Source organism: Platalea leucorodia, assembly GCF_965183815.1.
Source record: "Platalea leucorodia genome assembly, chromosome: 12".
Taxonomy (NCBI): domain Eukaryota; kingdom Metazoa; phylum Chordata; class Aves; order Pelecaniformes; family Threskiornithidae; genus Platalea; species Platalea leucorodia.
The window spans coordinates 6096428-6123802 of NC_138834.1; the positions used below are offsets into that span (position 1 = coordinate 6096428).

Sequence of the window (27375 nt, forward strand, 5' to 3'; positions counted from 1 at the left end):
GGAGAGGTGGGGGAGAGGGCGCCGGGAAGGATGCATTACTGCGCAGCTGGTACAGACGTTAATGGTGCTGGCAGCAGACGTGGCCTCAGTGCAGGGATGGCAGCAGAAATCAATGCCTTCCAAGAAGGGGCCACGCGCAGTGTGGTCACCTCCTAAAACAAAAGGCCAAGTCAGCAGCTTCTGAGAGATGGATGGCAATGAGACTGTGTCGGAACAATAAGGGCATTTGTCTTTTCAGCACATCTTGCATCCCCGTAGGCAAGATAAAAATGCATGCATTCAGCCAGGTTTTTATTACTGACCTTATCTTCAACAGGAGAGCTGATTGTGGAGGGGTTGTTGCTTGTGAGTTTTTTGCTCTTTTTTTTTTTTTTTTTTTTTTTCTTAAATCTTCAGTGAGCTCCTCCCGGGGTTCTGGGGAGGAAGCTGGGCAGACGGCAGTGTACTTGTGGACAACCTGCTTTGATCAATAACCACCTCCTTTGCACTCCAGTGGAGGTTTTCAGTAGCAGAGGATGGCTTCTCTTTTCTGGGGAGGCTAAGGGTGATGGGCCAGCAGTGATGGCTCTGCTACGACCCTGGTTCCTCCCAAACCTTCCTCTTACCTGAATCGGCTTTGGGAAAAATTATTTTCTCCAGGCAAAGGCTAAAAAGTGTATTTCTCGGTCTGATGAGCAACTGCTGTGCTGCCAGTGCCAAGGGGTATCCAGGCACCAGAGAGCTTTTCCTTTTATTGCTAAAATAGGTCATGCTCGCTGCTGACAGAAGGAGATTTAAAGCAACTTCTTTTTTCAAAGTTCAGGGTGTGCAGGGTGGGGGCCATCCCCTGTCTCTGGCAAAGCCACTGGAGCGGTGGCTGTGCTGCTTTGGCCACCCCACCTTGGACTGGAGAGCTGGTCTGCCTGGCTCGCGGGTGGCACCGATTGCTAGCCCAGCCTCCTGCTGCAGCCAGGGTCACATCAAGGGGCTCAAGCAGCAGCTTATTGCACAAATTAATTGCTGGATGGTCCGAGGCCCTTGCAAGTTTCAAGTCAGGATACGCTGCTCCGTGCTGGCTGTGTGCTCCTGGGGGTGTGGGAATCTCAACCTGCCGTGTGCTTCCCTGGGGGACAGGGTGGCTTTGCAGTCCGAGGCTGTGTGGTCAAGTCTTGGCCACCGTGTTGGGCCACTCTGACTTGTGTGTCCCCTCTGGCCGTCCTCCTTGTGTAAGGAATAGCTCTGGGCATCAGAAGTGCAGGGCATTCTCTGATTTGGGAAAACACCAGCAGAAAAGCAGGAGGAGGAGAGGGATGGAGCATGGGGCCAGCGCAGGTGCTGCTCTGGGCAGTGCTGTCTGCAGCCGCTCTCACCTCTCCTCTTGGGAAATACCAGCGGAAACCAGGACACCCGGGATGAAGGTGAGGCATGGGGTAGAGCAAGGTCCCCAGATCCCGCAGAGCCAGCGGGATGTTGCTGGGGGGACGAGGGGAGTGGGGGATGTGCCAGGGCAGCAGCTGTAAAGTGCCCAGCTCTGGCTCTGCGTGCCACCAGTGCCACGGTTTGGGGGGGCACCGGCCTCGCTGCCCTCACCCATCAATTCCCCTGTGCTTCAGAGGAGTTCCCAGAATGGCACATGTGCTGCTCACGAGCAGCAGGAATGGGCCAGGCATCCTCTTCTGAATTTAGATAAGGGACAATTTATAAATAGTGAAATCAATAGGGATGCTTTGGCATTGTGTTTTGCTCACTATTCGGACCATGCCATTATTAATCGGCCTCGTTTAGGCTAAACGCTTGGGAGTGCTTCAGCAGAAATAGTACATCATTAAGAAATAAAACTTGTTCACAATACAACGCTGGGCGAGCTTGTAACGAACAGCCCACAACCTAATCCTTGGTGGAGGCAGCGAGAAGCTGGGATTTGCTCCTGGATGAGCGTGTGCAGTGCCCTGGCCTGTTTGCCTGCCTGCGAAAGGTGATGAGGACAGTGCAGGGCAGTGGCTCATGGCTGGGCGAGGGCTCCTGTGCCCAGGGAGCTCCGCAGGTGAGGCGCTGCCTGTGCCTGATGCCGTGATTAGAGGCAGCTGCTGGCGTGAGTGCCACCCTCCGCTGGGGAGCTGGCCCAGCTGGCGGATGTGGTGACTGACCCTGGGACTGCTCCTCCTCAGCGTCACTGCAAAACAAGAGCTGGTGGTTTTCAAGCGAAGCTGTCTTTGCACCGAAACTCGGCGGGGAGCTCCTGGTTGCTTTCTCTGCTGAAGACGTGGTAAGCAGTGGAGGAGGGATCTTGATGCTTTGGGCTGCTCGAGCTGTGCTGCAGGTGCTTGTCTGGCTGTGCTCTAGGTCTCCACAGGTTTGCTCCAGAGCTGTTTTCCAAGGAAGCCAGAAGCAGTGGGCGTTTGCACTTGTTTTTCTGCTGGTGGGAGGAAGAGAGGAGGAGCAGTTTGCCTTTCTGTTGCAAGACCAGCTCCAGGCTTCCTTTCTGCAGGCCTTGTGTCTCCAGGGTCTTCTCCTTGGGGCTAATTCTTGCAGCTGCGGGAATGCTGCCTGGATGGAGCAATCGGTAGATGCCTTGTCCGTATGGATGTGCTCTACGCTGGAGCTGGGAGGGCAGGGTCAGAGCTGCCATGGCGTAGCGTTGTCTGGCTCTGTGTGCTGCGGGTCAGCGCCTGGGGGTGCTTCCAGCATCGCTTTCAAACCCCCCTTTCTTCCTCCTCGTTGGAGGTCAGGCAGCCCAGACCCAGGCAGCTGCAAGGAAGGGGAAGGAGAAATGAAGCGCACCAGCAAGTGCATGCGTTCAAAACAGAAAGCGAGAGAGGCAGAAAGGCTGCGCGGCTGTGTGCAATTATTAGTTTAGTGTGTGGGTTATCCTGAGGTCAGGGGACAGCACAGAAGATTTCGCTGGAGACCTTATGGTAGGTAAGACAGCAGGCCGAAAGCTTTAAAAAATTTTAAAAAAAGGCGGGGGGAAGCTTTTCTTCTTTTCCTTTTGTGGGCTGTCTCTGTTTTTGTGTTGCCGAGGGCTCTTCTGTAATATTGCATTTAGTCTCCTGGCTTTAGACAGTTTGATTAGCATATCTAAATGAGCCTGATAGGTTATTTAGGGTCAGAGGATCTTCAAGGAAGGGGAGGGAGACAACGCTCTCAGTGCTCCCGAATCGAGTAATAACACAAAAAGACCTCGAGACTGGGAGTGCCTTCACCGCTCCCCCTCCCCGCACCCCAGGCAGGGGCAGCGCGGACGTGTCCAGCCTTCCTCACTGGCAGCGAAGGATGCTTTTGGCGCCTCTGGCTGGGCCCAAGTACCTCTTCAGTCTGCTGCCTGAAGAAGTGTATTTTAACGAGGCTGCTTTGGGCTCCTTAGTATTTTATTTATCTAAACCTTGGCCTTGTGCTGTATTGCTTTGCCAGAGTGATTTATGGCACTGTAGGCACTCTCGGTGTCTGTCCCTCTTTGGTGATGCTGCTAGTGCTGGCTCAGCCCAGCCAGCTGCTTTTTGTGGTGTGGGGCCAGGGGCTGCCCAGAAGGACCTGCTGGAGCCAGCTCTCATCAGGGCAGGTTTCTGGCATTGTGGAGGCAGAAAGTGGCTGCATTTCAGTCGTGTTCCCTGCAAGACCCTTCCCCACCAATTGCCGCAGCAGGCAGCGGTCGTGAGGTCTGTCTTCAGCATCACTCATGTCAGGCTTTGATTGAAACACATTTGATGTAGGGGAGAGGGAATCAGACCCCTGTGTAAAGGCCGGGGGTTTGCAGCATTCACGTGGGATGCTGAAGTCTGCCCCTGGGTACTTGTGGCTCCAACTGACTGCTGAATTGCAGCGCAGGCTATGCTGTGGGCACCAGAAATCTTCTGCTATGAGGAGCTGCAGTTCTGGTGATGGTACCAGCAGCTGTTTGTCTGTGCCCCCCATCGCCTGCCTCCTAAGTAGCAGCCGCGCAGCCCCACATCGCTGCTACGTGTCCCTTCTGCTTACGGCAGCGTGCAGCCCCTTCTCAGTGGGTCGCTTGGGGCTGGGGCAGTGCACCATGAGGCTGAGCTGCCTCAGCCCTGCAGAGCTTGCTCCCTGATTTGATTTCATTTGGGTGATGTGCTCAGGAGCTAGCGCAGGTGCATAGTTTGAAGCTGAAAAATGTAGTTTTTCCTTGTCGTTTTTCTGATTTTAGTTAGCTGGCTTCACCCTAAGCTTTGGAGATGTGGCTTGCTGGTTTTGAAGAGTCTGTTTCTTGCATGCAAGGCTGATGGTCTGGGCCAGGGCAGCTGCCCAGCATGGTGTAATACCAGGTGGCTTGTGAAGGACAAAGACAGCAAAGCGTTTCTGGGACTGGAAGATGGAGACGACCCAGCCTCTTCCCTGCACTTGGATCCCTGTCACTGGGAGCGGCTTGACATCCAAACCTTCCTCTCCTGGCTGGGTGACTTCCACAGTTTTCCAAGCCTGCTCCTGACCTGGGCCCACTGCTGCCCTCGGGGAAGCATGGGTTGGCTGGGCATCGGCGGGTGGGTTGTCGCAGGAGGCACCAGAGCGAGGATGTGCGTAGCAGGGTCGTGCTGCAGAGCTGCCGGGGGGACGCTGGGGACTAAACGTCTGTGCTGGAGGACAGGATCCTCCCACCAGTGCTCTGAGAGGTTTTGGGGGACCTCTGTGTTGGCTGTATTGCCCCAGTTCTGACAAGCTTTCTGACAGCTTATGAGGCTGCTCCCATGGCATCGTGTGGATTCGCTTCTGTCAGAGCGGATGGATGCCCCAGGGTCTGGCCTGAATAAAGCTCTGCTCTTGTGGCCGGCGGAGAGCCACAAGGTGTGTGTGGGACACGAGGGTGTAACCCTGGCCATGGCAGCTCGGCCTCAGCATCGCCGGGCCGGTTCTCGAACCGTTTATGGCTCTCGATGGTGCGGTCTAGAGAGAGGGAACGCTGGCCTGTTTGTTTATACTCTGCCTACATGGTTAGAAGGGACGCAGTTCCTTTCACCCGGGGTTATATTTTGGGAAGCTGCTGTTTTATTGGGAGAACGAGGTCTTGACATTGAGACTTCCAAAAGTGATTTTGGTTACTTTGCTTTGGTTTTGTTTTGGAAATATTCCCCCTCCTTTGCCTGAGTAAAGAAGCTTAATTTCCATCAACAGAAGTGGAAAAGGTGCTCAATTCTACTTCTTGCTCATCTTCTCTTTGCATCTCTTCCTACCCTCTGCAAGCCCTCCTCCCACCCCCCCAAATCTATTGATGTGCTGGAGCCCCTGACTACCCATGGTCTTTCTGCTTCCTTAATTTCTATTTCATGACATTTACCGAATCTATGAAATTCTGCAAAACTTCCACAATGTACATTTGTGTGGGAACAACAGGAAGGTTGGTATGAAAGGAACAAAGTCCCGACCAGAGGCAATGGGAGAATTGAGGGCCCTGGAGAAGGTGCTCCGACACATCAACAGATTTGGGGGGGTGGGAGAGATTTGCAGAGGGCAGGAAGAGATGCAAGGAGAGAAAGAGGATGAGAAAAACTTAGGATTGACCAAAACACCAGCAAAGCAATGGAGAGGGAAAAGGGAGCAATGTGTAGCTTGGGGCTGCAGAGTTTTTTAGTTGTTTTATTTCAGGTGTCTTATAGCTGCCCTTGAGCAGGTGCCAAGGCTGCGCTAGAAATTTTAGGTCAGGATGGGGACTAAATCACGCTTGTGCTGTGTGCTTCGGTGGCGGGAAATTCATGTGGCACCCACTGGACGTCGCCCCCTCGCCTCTACCCGCACGTGGAAGGTGCAGCGGCGCTGGCAGCAAGGTGCCTCCTAGCATATGTCTTTAAAACTCTGCTAAGCAAACTTGAAGCCTCTTCTGAAGGCAGCTTGTGAACCTTTCCGACATTTGCATTTTGAAAAACAGTCATAGCTCACAGTGCAATTTATCGTAGTAACTTTCTGAGCAATTAATCCGCCTGTGTCCTGCCAGGTCTCCTGCAGTTCCTTTGACAGTTCATCACAGGGCATGGAAATTTGTCAATTTTAATTTTCCTCACTAATTTTCTAGGTTATGTTTTCTTCTGGTAAACCCAAACGCTGATGTGAGCAAAACGGAGTAGGTCAGAGAGTGAGTTGGGCGATGTCTGGAGAAGCAGGAGCTGGCGCTCGCCAGCCTTGCCCTCGGCGGGGAAGCCGGAGAGGCATGTCTGCCATCCCGGCCCCGAGCTAACGGCCCCAGCGCGTCGGGCCACGCCAGCAAGCTCTGAGCTCCACCAGCAATTTTCTGACAGGAGTTAGAGGAGGAAAAGGCAAAACTCAGCTGAGTGTGGGCAGGGGGAAAAGGAAAAACAGATGGTTCTTGGGACATGCAAGAGCCTTTTTTTTTTTTTTTTTTCCTCCTTCTTTCTCAAGGGCACAGCCTTCGAGCCTCCCAGACGGGTAATTCTTGTTTATACGCCCACAGAAGGTGACAGGCCTGCTTGTGGGCCTCTCGGTGTGTCTTCCCAGGCATGGTGTGTTTTGTTTTGTAGGTGAATGTTAGGAGCTGCATCACTCTTTTTTTGGGTTTCTTTGGTTTTGTGTTCGGTGGTTTTTTTGGGTTTTTTTTGGTTTGTTGTTTTTTTTTTTTTTTTTTTTTTTTGGTTAAACCCAGGATGAGTGTGAATGTGGGGAAGCTCGTTGTAGGCAGCGATTCTGCTTTGGCTGGGGCTGTAAGAGCTAAGGGGCTCCTTCACTTCAGATGTCTGAGTTTGTCCCGTCTGTGGTTGGACCCACGGCATATTCTGTCCTACAGCCCCCCAGGGCCTCCTGTGTGGATGAAGAAAAAGCAGCATCACAGGGTAGCATCTTCCCTTAACACCTGGATTTACAGCAGAAGTACAACTTCCCCATGAGGATGAGTAGATGCTGTCGCAGTAATGTCCTCCTTATGTCATAAGAATCTATCTGAAGACACCCCTTGCCCAAGAGGCTGAGGTCTGACATGGCCAGGCTGGAGGTGGAGACCAAGAGTTTGGGGCTGGCAGAGGTCCCTGGTTCCTGGTGTTGCCCAAGATCAGTCAGAACAGAAAAGGAGCAGCACCGCGCTATTGCCTGGTGCTGGAGGGAAATGAACCTGATTGCAAAAACTGGTGCACCTTTCTAGGCACAAGGAGAAGTGGTGGCCGTCAGACACCACCATTCCCTCTTGTCCTCCATCTGATATTTGGCCTTTTCAGTTTTTGTGCGAGAGAGGCTGAATGTGGGGTAGGGGATCTCCTTTTCTTGGCTCCCCTGCACTGAGTGCTTACAATTTCTGTTTTTCTTCCTGGCTTTCCAGAAAGCTACTATGCAAGCATCTTGTTTTACCCTCTGGTGGCCAAAGATGTTGGGCTTTGATATTCCCTTCTACTCTCCTCCGGCTGGAGGAGAGCGTGGCATCCAGCGCTGGGCTGCTCTGTTCACTTAGAGCTTGGGAGAGGGGTCTCTAGGTGCAGGTCATTGCTCTTTAAGCTTCTAAATCCTTTCTTTGCCCGCCATGTACCTTGCTGGGGCACCTCTCCAGCTTCCCTAGCACTGGAGCATGGTGGTCCTCACTGCAGCAGATCAAATCATTTCTGTTGCAGCTGTTAGGGCTGAGTCCCTCACCCACACCCCCAACTGCATGCATGTGGTGTATTATTTATTGATTATTTTTTTTTAGACTCTGAAATTTCTTTTTTCTTTTTGACGGAGTTGGAGCTTTTTGTTCCAGTTGAGAGCTGTTCAAAATAGACTCTCAGGTGGGATTGGTTCTTCTAACATAAATGTGTGTCAGTGTTACCAGGGATATTCTGTGGCAGGGCTTTCTATGCCATTGCTGAAGGTCTTAGTTAATTAGATGATTAGTCTTCTGGTCAAGTATCTATCTGCAAATAAAAAATAGCAGTTGAATGTAGCTGCTAAAATACTGTTGCTGGAATCAGTCTGTGGCACAGAGCAGGAGGGCTTCTTATTTAATTAAAATCAGGAACATACTGTACTGTACTCTCCAAGGGTCAAGGAACAAAAGGGACGTACACATAATAAGTAGCAAACTGTCCTTTCAAACCCCTTGAGCTCAGCCCAGGAGAGCTGTGTTTAAAGGGACACTCTCAACATAATATTTATGATTTCTCTTTTTTTTTTTTTAAATTTTCTTTTCTTTATACTGCTGTGTGGATTATCGAAGCTGAAAGTATCCTATGACTTTTCGTTTTCTTCTTACCTGTTCTTCCTCTTGGATTTGAAGTTGTCATCAGGACGGCTTGGATGCCAAAAATCCCTGTGTGCGTGCTCGGTGGCTAGGTTGAGCTTACTGGGGTCCCACATCAGGAGCCAGCCTGCGAGCAGCCCCAGTAAAAGGCTGGAGGCAGGTTGGACTGGGGGCTGAGCTACCATCCCAACACGGTACGGGACTGGGGGTTACTGGGAACCCTTTTGGGGGTGGGAAGCACTGAGCTGTGTGGTCTGGCACCCAGCGCTTCAAAGGAAGAGTATCTATATGGTTTCTTCTGAGTTGCTGGGGTTCACTGCTTGCTTGAAAGCTGCCACCAGCCTAATGAGCTCTTCTGTGTTTGTTTCTGCAGGACGTCGCACTGTTGGAGTACCAGCATCATTCCAGGGATTTCGCTTCCCACCTCCCGCCGGGGTCTATCATGCAGCCGCAGCGGCGGAGGCCGTCCTTGCTCTCCGAGTTCCAGCCAGGCAACGAAAGGTACCGGCTCCCTGCCTCCCCCGAGCCACGGGCATCCCGACTGCAGTACCGAGTATCCTGCACAGCGCTGTGATGCCGAGGAGAGCTCTGAGACCCGGGCGATGTTACGTTGTGTATTGCTACTGAGTGTGCTCAGTCTCTGCGCCGCTCTTGGCTTCGTTGTGCTAATGCAAGTGGCACTTTTGCCCTCTGGTTTCTTCCCTTCGACTGTCATGCATTTTAAAGATGTCTTAAAAACCCCAAACAACAAAAAAAACCCACCCCCCTCACTTCTGTGGAGCTACATGTTGCTGTGACTGGTTGCGTCAGCTGTCTTCAATGTAGAAAATAAAGCTATGTGGTTGGGTTTGGTCTGTGGCTCCCAAGGCTGAAGGGAGGAGTGAAAAGAGCTCATTTCCACCGTGCATCTCCGCTTCCTTTTCTGCTGCTCTTCCTCCCCGCTTTCATTGTTTTTGTTTCTCTTTCTGCATTCCCCTTGCAACTTTCTCCGAGCTGCTTTTTTCCTGTCTGCTCCCCTTGCAGCCCTCTGCGTCGCCGATTGCTTTCGTAGCCTCCCGTGGGAGGCTGGCACTGTTTTTGGGTGCGACCGAAGCAAACGCCGCGTGGCTGGAAATGCTGTAGATGCTTTAACCACAGGAGCTGATCTGTTCTGAAGGCCATCACTCTCACTCTCTGTCTCATCACAAAACGCTGCTCTCTCATAGTTTCTCTTCTGCATTTGGTGCTTAGTGGTTTTGGAAAAAAACTGGCCTGGAAGTGAAATAAGAGCCTTGCTACAGTAGATTTATGCAAAGTTTTTTATTTTTATGCTTATTCCTGTGTCAGGCTAAGAATAAGAACAGTGCAGAGTCAGAGAGATGCATCTGTTTCTCTAAAATAGTAATTGTTAGGAGAGAGGAGAAAGACCTCCGGGTGCTGGATGCGTAAGGGCATAGATGCAGACAGGACCCTCTTTTTCTAGTGGGAGGGATTTGGCTTGGTGCTCAGCAGGACCAAACCCATGAGAATTGGGAGGCAAAAAGCAGCCTCCAAAGTTACTTTGGCATCTGCTCTTTTGGGTTGTGCCTGTGGCACCTGCATGTACGGAGGGTAATGTTGCTTCTGATGACTAGTGATTTATCACCACGTGTTGCATTGCCTTGGCTTGCTTTGATTTCTCAGCGCTTTTCTTCCTTAGCACAAAGTAACATGGTTAAGTTGGAAGTGGGTCAGATTCAGGTAAATTTGGGGGAGATGGGTAAAGAGGACACGGCAACGTGCTCGTGCCTGGTTTTGTTTTTCACACTACTTACGGTTTGCAAAATGGAGAACCAGTTCTTCTCTCCAGTAAAATGAAGGTTTCAAGGTCTGAATATGCTATTTAAAAAAAAACCCAAAGCGTATCTTGGTTCTTCCGTATAACAAAAAAAACCAACTGCAAGCCTTGGTGTCTGCTGCACCACATGCCTAATCCGGTGTGGTCATCCAAGCATCTCACTTTGGCTTACAAATGTTTCAAAGTCCGCAAACTTATTTTTGTGTTGACAATCGCATGAATGTGGGTAAATGTTAATCGAGGTTGTCAGGTCTAAATACACATCCAAATGCTTATCGTGGTTACTTTGCTTTCAACCGGAACGGTGAAGTTTTGGCATGCTATAAAAAGAAACTTTTTTTGTAACAAACCTAACTTACATTTCATCCCTTTTCCCTGTATCATCTGAAAAATTGAACTTTTGCAAAAATTATACTGGGTAATAAAGCTAAAAATACCACTTAAGTTCAGCTCAGTTGGCATCTTGTGCCAGAATGCTGGGATATAGACTCATTAAAAAAAAATTGTTGGGCATCTGGGAGGTCTGCAGAAATTTTCAACGCGGTGTAATTAGTTATTGAAGTCATTCGGACTGGGTGGCGTTGGGGCTGCAGAGATGTTAGTCCATTTTGCAAAGCCGACTACTGTTTCTCTGCATCTTTAAGCACTACACTTAAAAATCTATCCTATGGGGGCTTTGCTTTTTCATCTTTGGTGTGAGGATCTGCTCTAAAACAGCACCTGATGTGGTGGTAATGGAGCCCTTTGGGTGTTTGGTTGCTCACCTGAGGGTTCCTTGGGTGCTCAGGGACCAAGACCTTGGAGCTTCTGGAGCAGGTTGGGTTGGTCATTGATGTCAACCCCAAAAAATAGCTCTGGCTCTGCCTGGTACAGAGCAAAGCCTGGACAAGGGAGGGTGGTGAAAGCAGCCATCTCTGCAGCTGAGTCCCTTTGGCAGGTTCACGCCAGGCGCATCTGTAAGCACTTTGGCTTTGTTCCTGGGCTGGGATTGATGGTTTTGAGCAGAGGCAGCTGGCTCTCACCGTGAGGGGCTGGGGAGGAGGGAGGAACCAAAGGCAAACACAGCCATGGGGGGTAAATAGAGGGAAGCACAGGGGTGTGCTGTGTCTGAAAGGAAGACCCTCACCTTGGTTCCCTGCCTGATACCCCACCTGGCATGTAGTGGTGGTGGGCATGAGATAATCCTCCCCTTGAAGTAAGTGTCGGTGGAGGGGAACCCTTCCAATCCCCCATTGCTTCGGGTGTTCAGAGGAAGCAGCCTGTCTGCTGTTGGTTGTGGTGGCTGATGCTCTTCCAGGATCACTCCCCTCCTTAAAGAAATCAATTTGTGAGTCTGGTGCAAGTGGAATGTGGCAGACTGGCAGCGCTGGAGATCAAGCCCTGTGCATGTTCCCAGATGGACATCCCTGCCCTGCCATCGCTGTGCCTCACGCTGATCCAGAGCAGTGCCTGCAGCTGGAGAGCGTGGTTCAGCCCTCGGGCTGCTCAGTCCCAGTTCCTCTCAGCCCACCTCTCCTGGAAACCACAGGGATTCACTTTACTCTGTGTTAGTTTTTTGAGGGGGGTTGTCCCCTGCTTTGGCTTTGCCTTCACCTTGGGCAGATCTCTAAAGCCTCTGCAGGCTGTCTTTGCACATGGTATTTGAGGCTTGACCCCATGGATGCTTTAAATCTTGTAGAAATCATGTGGGCTTGCTTAGGTGGTCTTCCTACAGCTTTGCAGGTTTTCTGTCTCTCGTGGCTGCAGATTTGCTGTAGCCATCAGGGTGGTGGTTAGTTATAGTCCAGAGAAAAGGGAACAAGTGGTGAAGCATTTCACCATGGGCACAGTGTTTTAATTGTGAATCAGGTGTTGGCAAAAAGCTGTTGAGCAGTAACTTGTTGGAAGGAATGGGGTGCTGAGATGGTTCCACATTTTGGGGTTCCCTGAGGAAGCAGCTCATTGAATGTCAGGCTCAGGCAGCTGGATGTCCCCACAGCTGAGCCTGGTGGGTCAGGCAGGATGGGGAGAGCCAGTTCCTGAAGTGTCACACCATCGTGGGCTCTCATCCCTCGGGGGTGATGTGCCTCCTGCTTCTCCTGCTTCCCACCCCGTGCAGCCCAGTCCTGCAGGAGATGCTGGGAAGTTGCAGAGTGCCCTTCTCCAAGTACATCAGCCTTGAGAGTTGCCATCACCCCTTGGTGGATGGGTAGAGACTCGAACTCCCTGTGCGGCAGTTGTGGCTTGGAAGAAAGAAGGAAAACTTGAACCACTCTGAATCTGTTGCTATAGGGAAAGTTGGCTCTGTCTGTCTTTGCAGGGATGTGCTGCTTTCCTTGATGGGTTTCTTGGTAGCAGGCTTTTTCTTGGAAGGATCCACAGACTTCCCCTTAGCTTGTTCGGTTGGCTGTGCCAACTGGACTGCAGGAGCGAAGAGAAGTATTTCAGGATCTGCTGTTGGTACAAGTCGTACCATGAATACTTGCAGAGGAATGTCCTGGCAAGGTGACAAAGATTAGGGTTTTTTTCTCTTCTATATATATTTTGGTCTGCAAAAGACGTGAGAAAAACTGGGTTGACTGTTAAATGGGAGGTGCCAGTGAGGTGAGGGGTCTGAAAAATCAAGGAACTGGATTTTTCTGACTTTTTATAAGCGTTACGATTTTAGAGCAAGATTCCGTATTAACACAAGAATGCTGGGGTGGATAATGGCTTCTCTGGCAGAAAACATGGCTGTAAATAAGCGGTATGCATGTTAACGCAGTATATTCCGCCTTTATCCAGAGTAAGATGAGTCACTATTTTCGTAGGAGATTATTTTCCCAGTTCATGAGACCATCCTCCTTTTTCGGAGCCTTTCTGCTTAGCAGTCATGAGGAGCTTGAAGAGTTTGCCCAGTGTTGAGCTGAAGTACGACATTTAGGATATGTTAAGCAGCTGCCGTGTTCCTGCAGCCATCCGAGATAGCTGTGTGCAATATAGTATGAGAGCAGGCCTAATTACTGTGCTTATCGAATGTGATTAATCCTGCTGGCTGAGGAGCCTGGGGAGCGGTGGGAAGCCGGAGCGGTGTGCGTGGCCGCTGGAAATCACGTGCAGCTCTTGGTCTTCATCTGTGCTGGACCAAAAGGCACTGACTGCCCCCGAGTTAACAGTGCGACCGATCTGATTTTATTTATGGTCTTTAAGTGTCCATTTTTAAAGGTGACTCTTTTCTCGGGAGTTGAGCAGCGGTGCGGCTGAAAATCCCTACGAGCATACATCTTTGTGTCTTTTCATGTTTGAAATGATGTTCTGGGAGCCGCATTTTTTTCCTCTGTGTAAATGAACGTGGGAAAATAACGGGAAAGGGCAGATGCTGGTGTGTAGACACTTGGTGACAAGCCTTGTGGGCTGTGGGCATGTCCACGGGCAGGCACGGAGGGTGACCAAGGCTCCACAGAGGAGATGTGGAGACATTTGGCTTCATGGAATGGGCCAGTGTGCACTGGCGTGTGTGTGGTGTGAGGGGAAACCTGGGCTTTGCCTTGGCTGGGTTGGAGGGGTAAAAGTTCATGAAGCAACTTTCCCCGTCCATAATTTTGAACCAGATTTATTTTGGGGGAGGAAAGGTGATCTCGCAATGCAGCAGGCCTGGTGAGATGTCCCTGAAGCCGTTAGTTCAGGGAGTGCTCCAGCCACCCAGGACTGCCAAGGGGGCTTTCCTGTGGGGCTCCAGGTTTTGGATGCCTGGAGAAAGCACGTGGGGGAGCTTGTGGAGGGACACAAATATTCCTTCTCCTCCTCTGGAGTGAGGCAGTGCCACTGTGTGGCACAGTGTTAAAGCTTCTGCTGGTCTTGTCCATGAATAATTCAGGCTCTGTGTATGGGGATCTTCAATATGCAGGTTTTAAGTAAAGCATCTAAATTGCAGTTGGCTTGGAGGAAGTTGGCTGAGGGGGTTGCGCAGGGGCGGCTGAGGCACAGCTACCTGTCCTCGCGTGGGAATGCACAGCCGGAGCATCACGAGGATGCCCGTGGGACCGCGTGGTCGCAGGCGCTCAGTCAGACTTGCGAGGACCTGGGAGTCCTCGAGCTGGACCACGTGGTGAGCAAAGCATCCTGCTCAAGGCTGTCCCACACCTTTGGCTTGTGAAGACTCAATCCTGCTGCTGGCAGACGTTGCTGAGGGCGTGGGAGCTGCACCTTCCCCACCCAGACAGGCTGCTCTTCCCATGGCCTCTGTTGTTAAGTCACGATGGTTTTTCTCACTCTCCACCTATATGACAGAGGGAATATATCAGCTGGCCGTGTACGTGCTTTTCTAGCTCCCTGGTGGCAGGTTTGCTCCTACAAACCCTCCAATTTCTCTCTTGAACAGGTCTCAATTTGCCCAGTCTCCCACTCTGGCTATCATTAGCTGTAAAGGGGTTGCTGAAACCTCTGATAAATCTTAGCATTGGCTATAAATAATTCACTTTGACACTAGTGGTTTTCTATATTACTTGCTCTCAAAAGCACTTTATTGTCTGCCTGTACCTATGGGGGCTGGAGACTTTTTTTAAACTTATTTTTGGAGACAATGTCTCACCAAACCATCTCAGCCAGAGGAAATAAACAGCTGCGGCGAGGCTATCGTTTACCTTGGTTCTGGCTCCAAGGACGGCGAGAGCCAGTTTTCCAGCCTGGTTATGTTGTTTGGCCCCATGATGTAGGGAGCAATATTTGTGGATGGGAGCAAAATTTAAAATGTGCCCTTGCTGGGAAGTTTGTGGGAACCGGCTCAGAGTTGCTGCTGGTGTTTTGAGCCCTTGGTGCAGGAGGCACGTCCCTGTGAAGTCAAGCTGGCTTCGCTGGATATTGCAGAAGAGCAGTTGTTCCTCCTGCTGTCACCTTCTGCTGCTCAGCTGATGGAGAAACGGGAAGGTTTGAAGAGCAGGGGAGGGTTGTGCTGCTCTGAAGAGCCAGGCAGTGTGCTCCTGAGGTGGGCTGAGGGGCTGGGTTGGTCCTCTTTCACCTCCAGAAAAGTTTGTACTTGTCCATTGATTTGGCTTCAACAAAGTAAAGAAGATAAAGTTAAGATCCATTTAGATTTCATCGGGGCTGCTTTTACAAACCCCAAGGTTTGTTAGCTCAGGATCTCTTGTTCAATCCTCTCTCCCAGAAGAGAGATGCTCTCAGGTTCCCCTATACCCAGCTAGCAGTCAACTCCTTTTTTTCAGCCCATCTTGGGCTCAGCTGGTTCTGGTGTAGGTATAACACAGCAGACGTTTTCCCAGTGACCCGCACGTGCTGGAGTGAGTCACCGGTGCCCTGCACTTGCTGTAGGATTTTAGCTGCTTGCACCTTGCTAACACCCGTGTGAGTCTGCTGAGGAAACGGCCCCGGTGAATGAGTAATGCGGCTCTGCAGCTGGTAGGGTGCGATTAGTTTGTCAGATTAGTAATAAACCAAAGGTCTAATCTTGGGTTATATTGGTCTTCTGGACTCAGACCTGCCCAAAGCAGAGCTGTGTGCGGATGGCTGGATGTCGGGGCAAACCCTGGGCACCCAGCCTCGGTGCGTCAGCAGATCTCACACCGCTCCGCTGCTTTTAAGTAGTTTAGTGTTTGTGGCGAAGGACTCCAGGTGAGGACTAACCTGCCCCACTTCATAATTAATGCTGGTATTTAGTTTATTTCGTTTAATCTGTGTAACTCACATGCAATTAAAAACAACTCTTTCCCTTCAGCAAAGTAGGAATCTCTGGAATAAACCAGCCAGGTGGGAACTATTTGGAAAATGCAGCAAAACCCCAAAGTCGGTGTAATGGGAGGGATTTTCAGGCAGGGCTATTTTTACGCTGACAGCACCGTCATTGCTGTATAAAAGTCTGTTGTAAAGAGCTTGCTGCAGGTGTGGATGTAAAGAGGGAAAGGTGTGAAGGCTTCAAGCAAGAGCATTTGTATTTGCAGCCAGGACAGGCTGAGCGGGTTGTGTCAGGCAAAGCAGTCTCGGGAGCGGCTGGAAATTCCAGTGGATAAAGTTAATAGGAGTTCCAATGGATGTGGAAATGGAAATAAAATAGCACCCTATAACATTGCAGCTGCTTTCCCCGGCGTGGCCCCTGCCTCGCTGTAAGTAACTGCCTTTGTAAAGCTGAGTGTTGCTCTTATCTTAAAAATAACGTGTTTTTTTTTTCTGAGCATAGCAGTCGTGTCGGATTGGGTTGGGTTCCTGACAACTGCAGAGGTCTCAGAGCTGTCCTGTGTCAATTAGCAGCTTCTTGCTAATACTGCCTAAAAAGGGGGGGGGAAGAAGTGAAAATAAATACATCTGATTTTTAATTGCCTCGGTACAGCAGAGCCTTGGGTGTTGGAATATTTTAACACCTGCCCAGCTCAACAGTTGCTTATTGTTACTGGGTTTTACAGCAGAGCCCGAAATGTCGGTGTGCAGCTGCGGGCAGGGTTTGCACGAGGGGCTGGGACAAGCCAGCAGGAAACTTGAGAGGTGCCAGGAGATATTTCTGGGCTTGCTGAGAGAAGCTGAGGATCATTCAGTGTGAAAGCATTTGCAGGTGAAGCGAGCTGGGCTTCAATGCCAAATTTCAGAGCTGTTCTGCACTGAAAAGTTAGCTGCGTGAGCTGGGCGTTTGCTCTCTCGTAGGTTGGAGATTGGAGCGGCAAAGGCAGTGCTGGAGCCTCCCCGCTCTCCCGTCCCCTTTTTGCTGGGGAGGAGGAAGAGGACGAGCCAGATTCTGTTTCTGTGTGTCAGCAGCAAAGCTGCTGCCCAAATCCCAGTGCCGGCCACCTGTGCCAAACCCACAGCAGCAGAGTTTGGCCTGCACATGCTTTGTGCCTGCTGTTGATGTTTTTTAAAAAAAAAAAAAAAAGGGGGGGGGGGGGGAAGAGGGGGAAAAAAAAAAAAGAAGAGAAAAACCCCCCAACCTTTATCTTGCTTCCCTGGAGTGGGATTGAGTGTGCCACGCTGCTGCAGGGGAGGGCAGAGGGCTTTGCTTGAGGTGGTGCCCTGCTGAGAAGGTGGCTTTCGCTGGGGTTCCTCCTCTCTCTGGATGCGGTCCAGAGCCGTTAGAGCCGCTGGAAAGACTCCTGCTGGCTTCAGCGGGCTCTGGGTCCGTCCCTTTCTGTCATCCTTGCTGAGATATTTAATTAGCTAGGTAAAAATTAACGTCAGCGGTTGCAGTTTGTGGGTGGGGGCCAAATGATGCACAAGACCCCCTGTCTTTTATGCTTGCTCTTGACAAAACGCATCCCCTCCCTTCCTCCCCTTCGAGCAGCTTCAAAGGCTGCTTAGTTTGTCCGTGTTTGGTAACCGGGGAGGATACTTCACCACGCAGCTCAGGAGAACTTGAACAGTCTTGTTTAAGGGGAAAAAAAAAAGCCATGTTTTTTTCCAAGCTTTGAATCTCCTGTGCTTCATTTTATTTTTATTTTTTTAAGAGACACTTCTGCCTGAAGTGTTAAAAACACACCCTTGGAGCTGCTGCAGCAAAGCTGATCCTTGGGCATAGTAAAAGGTTTAATGTATTTGTGTAGTATCCCTTTACAATTCCCACAAGAGAATCCTGCTAGGAAAAATAGAGCTACAAAAAAATTTTTACATTTGTTTAAAAATAGCAAAACCAAACCCAATTTCCAGGTATTACCAACTGCATCATATTTAACAGGTGAAAGATATTTGAGCCCAACGTGACTCGTCGGTGCAGTTGCTATCACTGGATAATGTGCCTTTACAGCTTGCCAGGTCTGTGTCAGAGACGTGCAACTACATGTGGCTGGTTTCTTTCCTCCCCCATCCTGGAAAAATAAATCCCTACTGTCTAGCCACAGAGGAGTATGCATTTTTTTCCCCAGCATATAATCTTTGGTATTCCTATAGAAGATGCTAAATATAAACAGTGGTGCAGGTACCTTTTGACTAAATAAGCCAAACGTGGCAGAAAGGAGCTCTGCCTGGTCTCAGGGGCCACAGGGCGATTTATAGGCCAGATTTGAGGATTTTTCCGAGCTTTGGCTTTTTCTGGCCAGCCCGACCCGTGTGGCATGACAGGGAAGGCTCAAACCTGCAGCCTCATTCATTTTGCCCTGGTGTAGGGACAGCCACGCACTGCGTGTGGTGGGACAGGAGATGGCAGCGGGGCTTTCCAGGTGACACGTCAGCGGTGCTGAGGAGGGGGACAGCAAGGTGGCCTGTTGAGCTTTTAGGGTAGCTGCTCCCCCCGGGTGATGCCTGGTTCTGCCCGCATGCAGCGAGCACTCCAGGAGATGGACCGTGCCCAGCAACAGAGCTATGGAGCTGTGCCTCCTGGGTCTGCAAAGACCTGAGATGTTTGAGTCCAGGGCCACCTGGCCTCCCTTTGTGCATCCTTCTGGGAAACGGGCAGAAGTTGAGCCCTCTGTCCTTCTCGAGTGGCTTGCAGTCATAGAGCAGGGGAGAGCAGAAGTGGTTTGTTTTCTAAATGCTCCTTTCTCTTTGTGTCCAGATCTCAGGAGTTGCACCTGAGAACCGAGGCGCATTCCTATCTCTCTGACCTGACCAAGCCGTCGGACTTGGAGTTCATTGAAACCAAGAGACCACGCCTGGATCTGCTGCAGGACCCCCTGATGCGGCACTCACCTCTCCTGAACCAGAGCCAGCAGGGAGGGACAGAGGATCCCTCAAAGGTAAGGGGACAACAGCCTGGGATGCTAGCTGGTGTGGGGTCTGCGTTTTGGGATCGTCTTGGCTTGTGTAGAGCTACTTTTGAGGCTCTGAGTTGCTACTGAAATCAGTGTAGATGGCCTGGTTGTGTTCAATGATATTCGCAGAGATGGGGTGACCTCTTTGGAGAAACAGAAGCGTATCAGCTTTCCCCATCACTGTTCCAGTCATGGGCTTGCATTCACTGGGCTATTAGATGCACCAGAACTATTTGGAAACTCCTGTAGGCTGAATTAGGGATGGTCACGTCTGGCTTTTCTGGGTACTGTGCTCTGATTTGATTTTTACTTGACCTTTCTCATTTATCACATCTCTATTTAATATTGGTGTATGAAGGGTTTGAATCGGTTGCTGGTGGTTGTTTAATATAATCTTCCGCAGGAAAGGCTCCCTTGTCCTAGTCTCATTTAACAAAGCAAATTGTTTACTTGCAATTGTCCCCTCTGCACATGTAATAAATGTTGCAAAGAGAAATCCCTTGCTTCTGTGCCTATTTGGATGTACTTTCATGCTCTGTTGGGGTAAATTGTATTTGATTTTTACCTCAAGCTTGGACATATTCCTGGTTGGCAAGAAAGTCTCGCTGGGTAAACAGGCTGGGAGCAGCTGGCTGGCACTGCCAACGCGAGCGCCAGCGCTGTGAGCACCCAGGGTTAATGCAGCTGCAGGCTGGGCTGCGGGGATGTCTGAGCCCTCAGTGAAATGCCAAGGAAGTCAGCATCCTTACCTGGGACACGGGATGGCTTGCTGTGTCGCTGTGGGAGCTGACGGAAATACCGCCTGGGCAAGGAAGCTCTAGCTTGGGAGAGCCGGGATATTCAGACTCCTCTTGTCTGTACAGTACTGATGGGCCTTATGTGAGATGCCCCTGACCTGTCTCAAGTGAGAAGGACATTTAACTTTGAGGTAGTTGAGATGCCAAGGAAGGCCTGGCTGGGGGACTGCTGATGAGGAATGGTGAGCTGATGCTGGAAGGGACAGAGCAGGTATTTTTTAACAGCTATGTTTGAACTTGGAGACCACGAGAAATGCACCAGACACATCAGGTTGCTCTCCTTTAGCTCTTGACAGTGTGTTGCCTTGGGAAAGGTGCCTCTGAGATGCTGTGGCTCTTTTGTGTCCCATCTTTGCTGTTCCCTCCACAAAGTATCTTAATGAGGCAATGCTGTCACCAGCCACGAGCCTGCTCTCTGTGCCACTGGGATGTGTTGTGGTGGCTCTGAACCATAGAGTATACTGGTGGGATGCTGGGTTGGGTGGCTGATGGGGAAAATAAACTGTTGGCTATGGGAAAAAAAAAAAAAAATCCCTATCCAAAGACGTGAGGAAAGCAGGATGGCTTTTCTGTCTGCACATTATTTCCATCAGCAGTTCTGTTCTGCTTCTCACCGGAAAACCACGTATTGTCTCAGCTATTTGTTTCTAATAGGCAAAGCTGCTCTTGAAGCATTAGTTGGCGAGTTCAGGGGCTGCATTTGCTTCTTGGTCTGTGACACGTTTCCAAGAATTACATGCATTTTATGGGGCTTAAAACATTTGTTAATGAGAGAGAGAGAGAGAGAGAGAAAGCTATGAGATACAACTCAGCAAGACAAGATTATGCTTTTAGTGGAGCCATTTGTAACTTGAGGGTCTGGAAGGAAGAAAAAAAATGTGGTGTTCCTCTCCTGGTGAGAGCTTAAGTGGAGCTGGGATTAGTTGCTCAAAACTAGCAGGGGCTGTTTCCAGAATGGATTTGATGGAGCTCACTGCAAGACTGGGATGATCTCAGTGCTGTTAAGTGGTTGGGAGCAGAAGGCAAGTCTGGAGTGTAGGACCACTGCTCTGAAGGTATATCTGCCTTTGCAGCTTGGGAAATTGGATTAATAGCAGTCTTTTGGCTTTATTCTTGAACAGTTGTTGTCAGACTAGTCTATAAACTGCTTGTGGGCATTAAGGTCATGATAAAGCTCCTGCAGCTGATCTGTGCACTGCCCTGAGCCTCAGCGTGTCAGAGGAGCTGTTCTGGGTGTGCTGGTCCGAAGGATTTGCAAAGAGCTGAGACTGGTCTTTGGCCACAAGCTCTGGACACTTGCGTATCTGGGCTATTTATGCATCTAAAACTACCTCTTGTATCCACGCTAAGCCAGCAACAGTTGAATTTGGCACTGGGCTCAGATGGTGGAAATCACCATCCAGAACAGCTGATAAAGACCTTCCCGAAAGGCTCTTTGCTGAGCTCCGTGACTGCTGTTAGCTCCTCTGCCTGGCTGATGTGGCCTCCTAAAACAATGCGTCATGATGCAGCCCGTCCTGGTGGCTAATGCCCACTCTGCTCTACCCCTGTGGACACTAGCCCGTGCTTCAATTCTAGCAGCACCGTGGTTTTCCTGCTTGCTCCTCATGTCCTCTGTTCTCAGGGGTTATTCTGCAAGCTTCCTCCCTTCCTGCAAGCGCTCCGCAAGGTGCGTGCAGAGCCAGAGGTCTCCGTGCATTTACGAGCTGCGTGTGCCCTGGAGCAGTGGTACAGGTGCGGTGGCAGGACGCGTGTCCTGGAGCGGTGGCACATGCGTAGCAGCAGGACGTGTGTCCCAGTGACCAGAGCTGGAGAGAGAAATTTGCTGTTCCATCTGTGCTGCTGACTCAGAACCTGACGAAGTCATTCGATGCTTTATCTAGGGCAGCTTTGCAAGCCGGGTGAGCTCTTTGGGTGAGATGCACCACGTGAGCCCCGTATTACTAAACACGCTGGTGGTTGTTTAGACAGAGTATCCTAGGAGTTGGTCGCTTACCCCTTACCCCATTCCATGTTGTTGCAGTCACTGCGTGGGGAGGAGCACAATTTATGCATCCAAGTAACAGTGCTAGGACTGCTTTTCATGGTGATTTTGCAGATTGAGCTAATTTTCGCACAGTAAAGAGCTTCACAAAACTCTCAAAAGGAAGGGTAGGGGTTTGCTTATACAGTCCGGGTGCCGGCCTGACGGTCCCAAGGGACGTAACCATAATGCGGCAGCAATGGATGTCCCTTTCAGGCAGTGGGTACCTGTTGGTCTCTGGTTTCAGAGCAGCAGTGGAGCTGAGATGCAGAATCAGGTCTGGGGTGGTGTAAGTTCAGCACGTCCCTGAAAACTACTGGTTATATTGGGTTTACCAACCTTCAGCCTGGGGGAGAGAAGTTAACATCATTCCTGCATGTTTCCAAGGCCTTTGTTTTGGGCTGTAATCTGTGCTCTGAACACAGTTGAAGTAATTGATGTGGCAAATGCTGGTGATGGGTTCCAGATTTTTTCCTGTTACCACCACCAGAAGAGAAGTGGATCTCCTAGGTCTTATTCCTCATCTGCCTCTCCCAAATGTGGTCTGAGCTGGGCCCCTTTACCCCATCCAGGATCACTGCAGCCTTGCTCCAGGCGAGGCTTGGTTTGTAAGGAGAAGGTAATGTCTTCTGTTAGATCAGCACATTAGAGCTGGAGAAAACAGACGCACTTTTGGGCAGCGTGCCTTTCAAAAGCAGCAGCTTTATGGCTAAATCTCAGTTGGTCTAGTAAAAGATATTACCTTTCCGTACAAACCTCGCATTGCTTATATCCTCGAACGCTAGTGTTTCTTTTCAAGCTGGGGAAGAGAAGGTTGTTTTCTTGCCTGCTTTCCCCTGCTTGAGCATCTTTTTCCCTGCAAGAGCGGTTGCTATCACGTTGCTGCAGCGTGTGTAATCCTGTGTTGCTGGACGGCGCCAGGAGCGCTCGGGCGAGCTCAGTCTGCTGGGGGAGAAGTGAAATCTCCCCGTGCCCTCTGTGCCAGCGGGGGCTGACACCGCCTCCGAGAAGGTGCTCCCTTGAGCTGGCTGAGAATAACCAGGCAAAACTAAAGCAGGACTGTTTTTTCAATCACTGCAAGCCTGGATGTAAGAGTTGCTGGCAGAGCTGCCGTGATGCAGATTTGCAGGGTGTGCTCTTGGCAGAGATGCGGGAGCTGGTTCCCAGGACCCTCAGTGGCTTCTGCTTTCTTTCCGATAGAGAAAGTCACGGACCTCCATCACGTAACAGCAGATAGGAGTAAAACAGACGGCTCCAGAGTAGGCCAGTAATGTATCTGCATGATCCCCTGTCTCTGAGCATACGTGCGCAGCTGGTGCTGCGTGCGATCCTGCCCCGCGGGGACGCTGAGCGTGGCGCGGCTGGTCGAGCGGCGCCCGCTCGCCCTGCTCCAGAGCTGGAGGTTAGTCCTGGCCTCTCCCCTCTCTTCTTATTCCCGTTATGCTTCCACTTGTTCTTCTTCCCATTTCTGAGACTGCTTTTCCACCACGTACGTGGTTTGCTGCTCCTTCCTATAGGATGTGAGTCAGTTGTGATCTGCGTTTAGTCCCCTTGCAAGGGCTGGCTGGCTGCACTTACACATAGCTTATTGCTCCAGCCGGAATACGCTTATGGGGAGCCGTATAGTCCCACAGGTACGGGGCTGGGAGGAGGCTTAGGAAACCCGAACCTTGCTGCCATCTGCCCTGGCAGGCCGCTGGTCACCGGGTAAGTCTCTTCCCCTTTCTGTATCTCAGATTTCCCCATCTGTACAAGGGACAATGCCACTTCCCTCTTTTGTAAAATAATTAACAACTATTGATGGAAAAAAGGCTATTAAGAAGCCATGTGTTGTTAGGACTTGGACTCTGTCTTGCATTGTTGCAGGGTTTTAATTTCTTCCCTTTCTGCATGAGTGTTTTGTTGTGCTACGGACTAAAAAATGGAATAAGAAAAGGGAAGGGGGGAGTCTTGGAAGAGACAGCACCAAGGCCAGGAAATATGTACGGCAAAGCAGAAATTAGGGCAAAGGGTATTTTTCTTTGATGCATGTTAATGTAGCTTTAAAAGCAATTAATTGAAAAAGGAGGAATTAACACATTTAAAATACCTTTTTAATGATGCATTGAAGCCAGCAGCATAGATGCCAAATTTCACACTGGCTGCCTGTTCCAGAGCCCAATTTACAATAAACTCCTGGAAAACAGGCTGTGGGATGGAAAGGCTCTTGACTAGCCTGCTAACCCCTGCCCCAGCCGCAGGCTGGCAGAGCACCGAGGACAACCGAAAGGCCTTTCGGGAGCCCTGTTCCTCCTCGCCGTGCTGGCCAGTGCCTTGGCAGGGCTGTTCCCTGCTAGCCGCTCCACCCCTTGCCGAACGTGCCGGGGGAGAGGAGCGGGAGGCTGGGGACTCCCGCAGCAGGGTTTGCCCCGGCGTGGGGAGGGATGCTCGGAGGGACAGCACCGCAGCTCCCAGCACGGATATCTGGGCGGGCTGGCTGGTAAATCACCAGTCGCATTTCTGCTCCGTGGCTTTGTTATGGGAACATTGATCTGTTGCTGGGATTAACCTCTCAGAGTTTCCAGTGGGTTGGTCTCGCAGTTATTAATGAAACTGGCTGGAACTTGTGTTGACCTTGGCAGAGGCCCCACTTGGCTTGGAGGTAACTGGCAAAAGCATAATCTCTAATTGAGTAATCCAGTGCTGGGGGAAGGGAGCGGAGGGGGTGGAAACGCAGCAGTGCTTTGAACTGGGAGAGCTGCGGCGCTCCGACGGGATGTGTAGGAGTGCAGCGCTCAAAAAGGCGCTGAGCACGGCGGCCGCTGAGGGAATTAACAAGGAAAAGCGAGGCGGCATCCCGGTTCCTGCACCCCGGGCTCCCTCTTGTAGAAACCAGCCCTGAATTCCAGCGCCTCCCCGTGATTTATTGCCACGGAACAATAGTGCAGAGGGGCTGGAGAACGACACGAAGCTGTGAGCGTCGGCCGTCCCTGGGCGCGTGTCCTCCTGTAGCCTCTGAGCCTGTGGCGTGGATCACGCTGGGCTCTCCCTTCCCTGCCGGAGGTTGTTTTTCACTTGGGAAAAAGAGCTCTGGGCTCGTTACTGGGGCTTTTGATGAACGTCTGCAAGCAGGGACCCAGCAACAGCACAGGGCTGTCCTCCGTGGCCGTGCACCGCGGAGCCATTTCCTTGGCCAGCTGTGGCTGTGCCCACGTCTGGTGGGGAGGGGGTGGCTGCCAGGGAGCCCCGCGGGACGCCCGGGCAGAGGGATCCTGCGGAGCGGCGGTAGCACTGATGGAGAGGGGACGTGCTGATGCTGCCAGCACCCTGCTGCTCGCCCCGGATTATCCGAAACCCAAGTGAGATAGACACCTCTGTGCCGGAGCGTGGCGTGATCAGCCCTGTGAAAGGTGAAATGCCTCAAACGACTTGCCATGAGGAGAAGAAGAATTCTCACACTGTGAAAGGTGAAATGCCTCAAACATCTTGCCACGAGAAGAATAATTCTCGCTCTAAGGACTACAGGGTGCTCAATGCAAAGCCCGCATGTGCTGTGTGGCCTCCCAACCACTTCTTGGAGGAGCGTATTTCTATGGAAGTGGCTCTAACCTCAGGTCTGAGCAATGAAACGAAACGCTTTTAGTGGGTACAAACATACCTACGTCTTTCCTGCTTTTGTCCTCCTTCCCCTGCAGAGAACAGCATTTCTTATTGACTCTCCTTGCAGCTGCCTTGGCTGGGAGGCAGGCTGGGCTTTCCCTGTGGTCCCAAGGCCGGTGGTGCAGTTGGGCGCCCATCAGGAGCGAGCGGCGTGGGGTCGTTGAGTTCAGCAGCTGTAGGAGGATCGTCCTGCGACGTGTTCGGCATCCGCCCATCTGCCGTGTGGTTGCTCACACTGTTGACTTGTGCTTGATAAAAATCTGATCGCAAAAATGATTCGGGGTGGGGGTGGGGAACAACTTTGCATTAGGGCAGCAATGATTCAAAGCTATTTCTGGGAAGATGAGGGAGATGTTGGCATCCTCTGTCATTCCAAACATATTTAAAAGCTGAAATATTTGCATTGTTCACGTTGTCACAGCGCAAACACTTCTGGCTGGATTTCTCCTTTCCCCTGCTTTTCTCCCTGCTCCGAAGATCGTTTCCAAGTTGCGGGAGGATGCGTGTGAGTGTGTCGATCCCTGCTCACCTGCGTGTGAAAGCACACGTTTGGGAGCGTGGGTCTGCCTTGCGCAAGCAGTCTGGTTCTCGTGGTGTGCCCGGGAATTCATTGCATCGCCTGCTGCGAAGGGGCCGTGCCAGGATGGCTGCGAGGGCTTGTCAGCAGCCCGTGCCATGCACCAGCTCGAGACGGGAAGCCAAGGGAGCAGACAGCCGGAGGAGTGTTTTATCTGGAATGGGATGCTCCGTCCTGGGCACGGACTCATGCTGGTTTCATTCAAAATCCAGATGCTGTTAGGTATTGCTTAGTCCTTCCGAGACGTTTGGCTCCTCTAGCCGGCCCTGGGGCGGGGGGTAAAGGGAAGGAGCACTGAGATTGACAAGACAACTGATTTTATTCCATTTTTCAGCTGAAATTTGGGCACAGCAGGGAAAGCCCTTGTGGGCTGTGGAAATGCTCCGGAGGCAGGATGTAAAAACTGCGCTTGACCTTCCCCGAGCCGCCTGCAGCCCAGCTGCCCCAGCCCGCGGCGGTCCCCGAGCCGTGCCCAGGCTCAGCATGGCTGGAAAACTGACGGGCGAACTGACGGTGCCTCAAGCACAGGTTGTTGTTTTGCACTTCTCTCGGCTCGTTTGTGGTGATCGACATCCAAAACAACCTTTTAAATTGTCTTTCAAGCCGTAGCAGCGAAGGGCGGTGTGATAAGGCTGGCTGCTTCTCGGGAGCCTGCTTCATCATTTACATAATTGGACTTTTCTGTTCCATTTAGTCAATATTACAAGGCTCACACAGTGCGACATCTCACCTGATATGCTTGAGGGAATGAAAGTCTCCTGACTTTGTGTGCCTCACCCCTGTAATTGGAAGAAATATTGCCAGTTTTTTCTGCTTGTAACAGGGCAGCGTTGCTGGGTGTACTGTGTGGGTTCATGGAGATGTTTTTCCTTCTTTGAAGTGTTTGTACATGTTGTGTGTGTCTCTTTTTCTTTAAGAGCAAGGATTCTTATGTGTCCAGTTATGTCCTGGAAATACAGGAGAGCAAAGCTAGTTTGCTACTTAACTTTGTCAGTCCTCGGGTGGGACTTAGGTTGGTGTGACAGCAACTGGCACCAGTCTCCTGCGCGTTGCTCCAAAGCACAGGGGTGGTGCAGGGTGAGCAGGGCTGTGCCAGCCACTGCTGCTCTCTGCCTGCGGTCGATCTGTTTTTGCACAGTCATGGTAAAAAAACCTCCCACCTGGAATAAATTCCCAGGGAATAATTCAGTCCTGGTACCAAGAGTGATGTCCTGGCTATTTTCTTCTCCTCCTGCAGTTTCAGCCTGATCTGGGTTTCTTCTCTTCCCCTCATCTTCTGGGAGAGGGTGTGGGTGCTGCCGGGCACGGAGCACTGCTCCAGCTCCCACTGGATCCAGGCGCGCTCCGGGATGGGGTGTATCTTCCAGCTTCCATGTGATCTGGCTGGTTAGCACCAGCGACAAGCAGCAGGAGGTTGTTACCGATTCACAAGCACATATGTCTTCTCACGGATGAACTCGGCCTCCCTCCTTGTTTGGCATCCCTGCATGCCCCTCCTTGCCAAGGGTCTTCCTGGGGAGGGCGAGGGATTTGGTGGGAGCAGCTTGGATGCCTTCTCCATGAATGTACAGCACCGAGCACATTTTTGGCGCTGTACTTTTCCATCGTTAGGAAAAGCAGCCCATCCACAGTTCTGACTCACACAAGGAAAGCCAGTGCGTTGTGACACCGATCAGACTAATTTTGCGTGCTGTGTTTTGAGGAGGAGGGTATTTCATGCTAAATCCTTCCTTCCCAG

At 51.1% G+C, this 27375-nt stretch overlaps 1 protein-coding gene across 4 annotated transcripts in view; it reads left to right on the forward strand.

Annotated features, from left to right (window-relative positions):
- The window catches only part of NCOR2 (nuclear receptor corepressor 2), a 257131-nt gene that overhangs the window by 81772 nt on the left and 147984 nt on the right, over window positions 1-27375 (forward strand). For all 4 annotated transcript variants that reach the window (XM_082324898.1, XM_082324899.1, XM_082324900.1 and 1 more), the window contains exons 3-4: window positions 8520-8647; window positions 18406-18586. In XM_082324898.1, the coding sequence (XP_082181024.1) occupies window positions 8520-8647; window positions 18406-18586 (309 nt within the window). The remainder of the gene's footprint in view (window positions 1-8519; window positions 8648-18405; window positions 18587-27375) is intronic.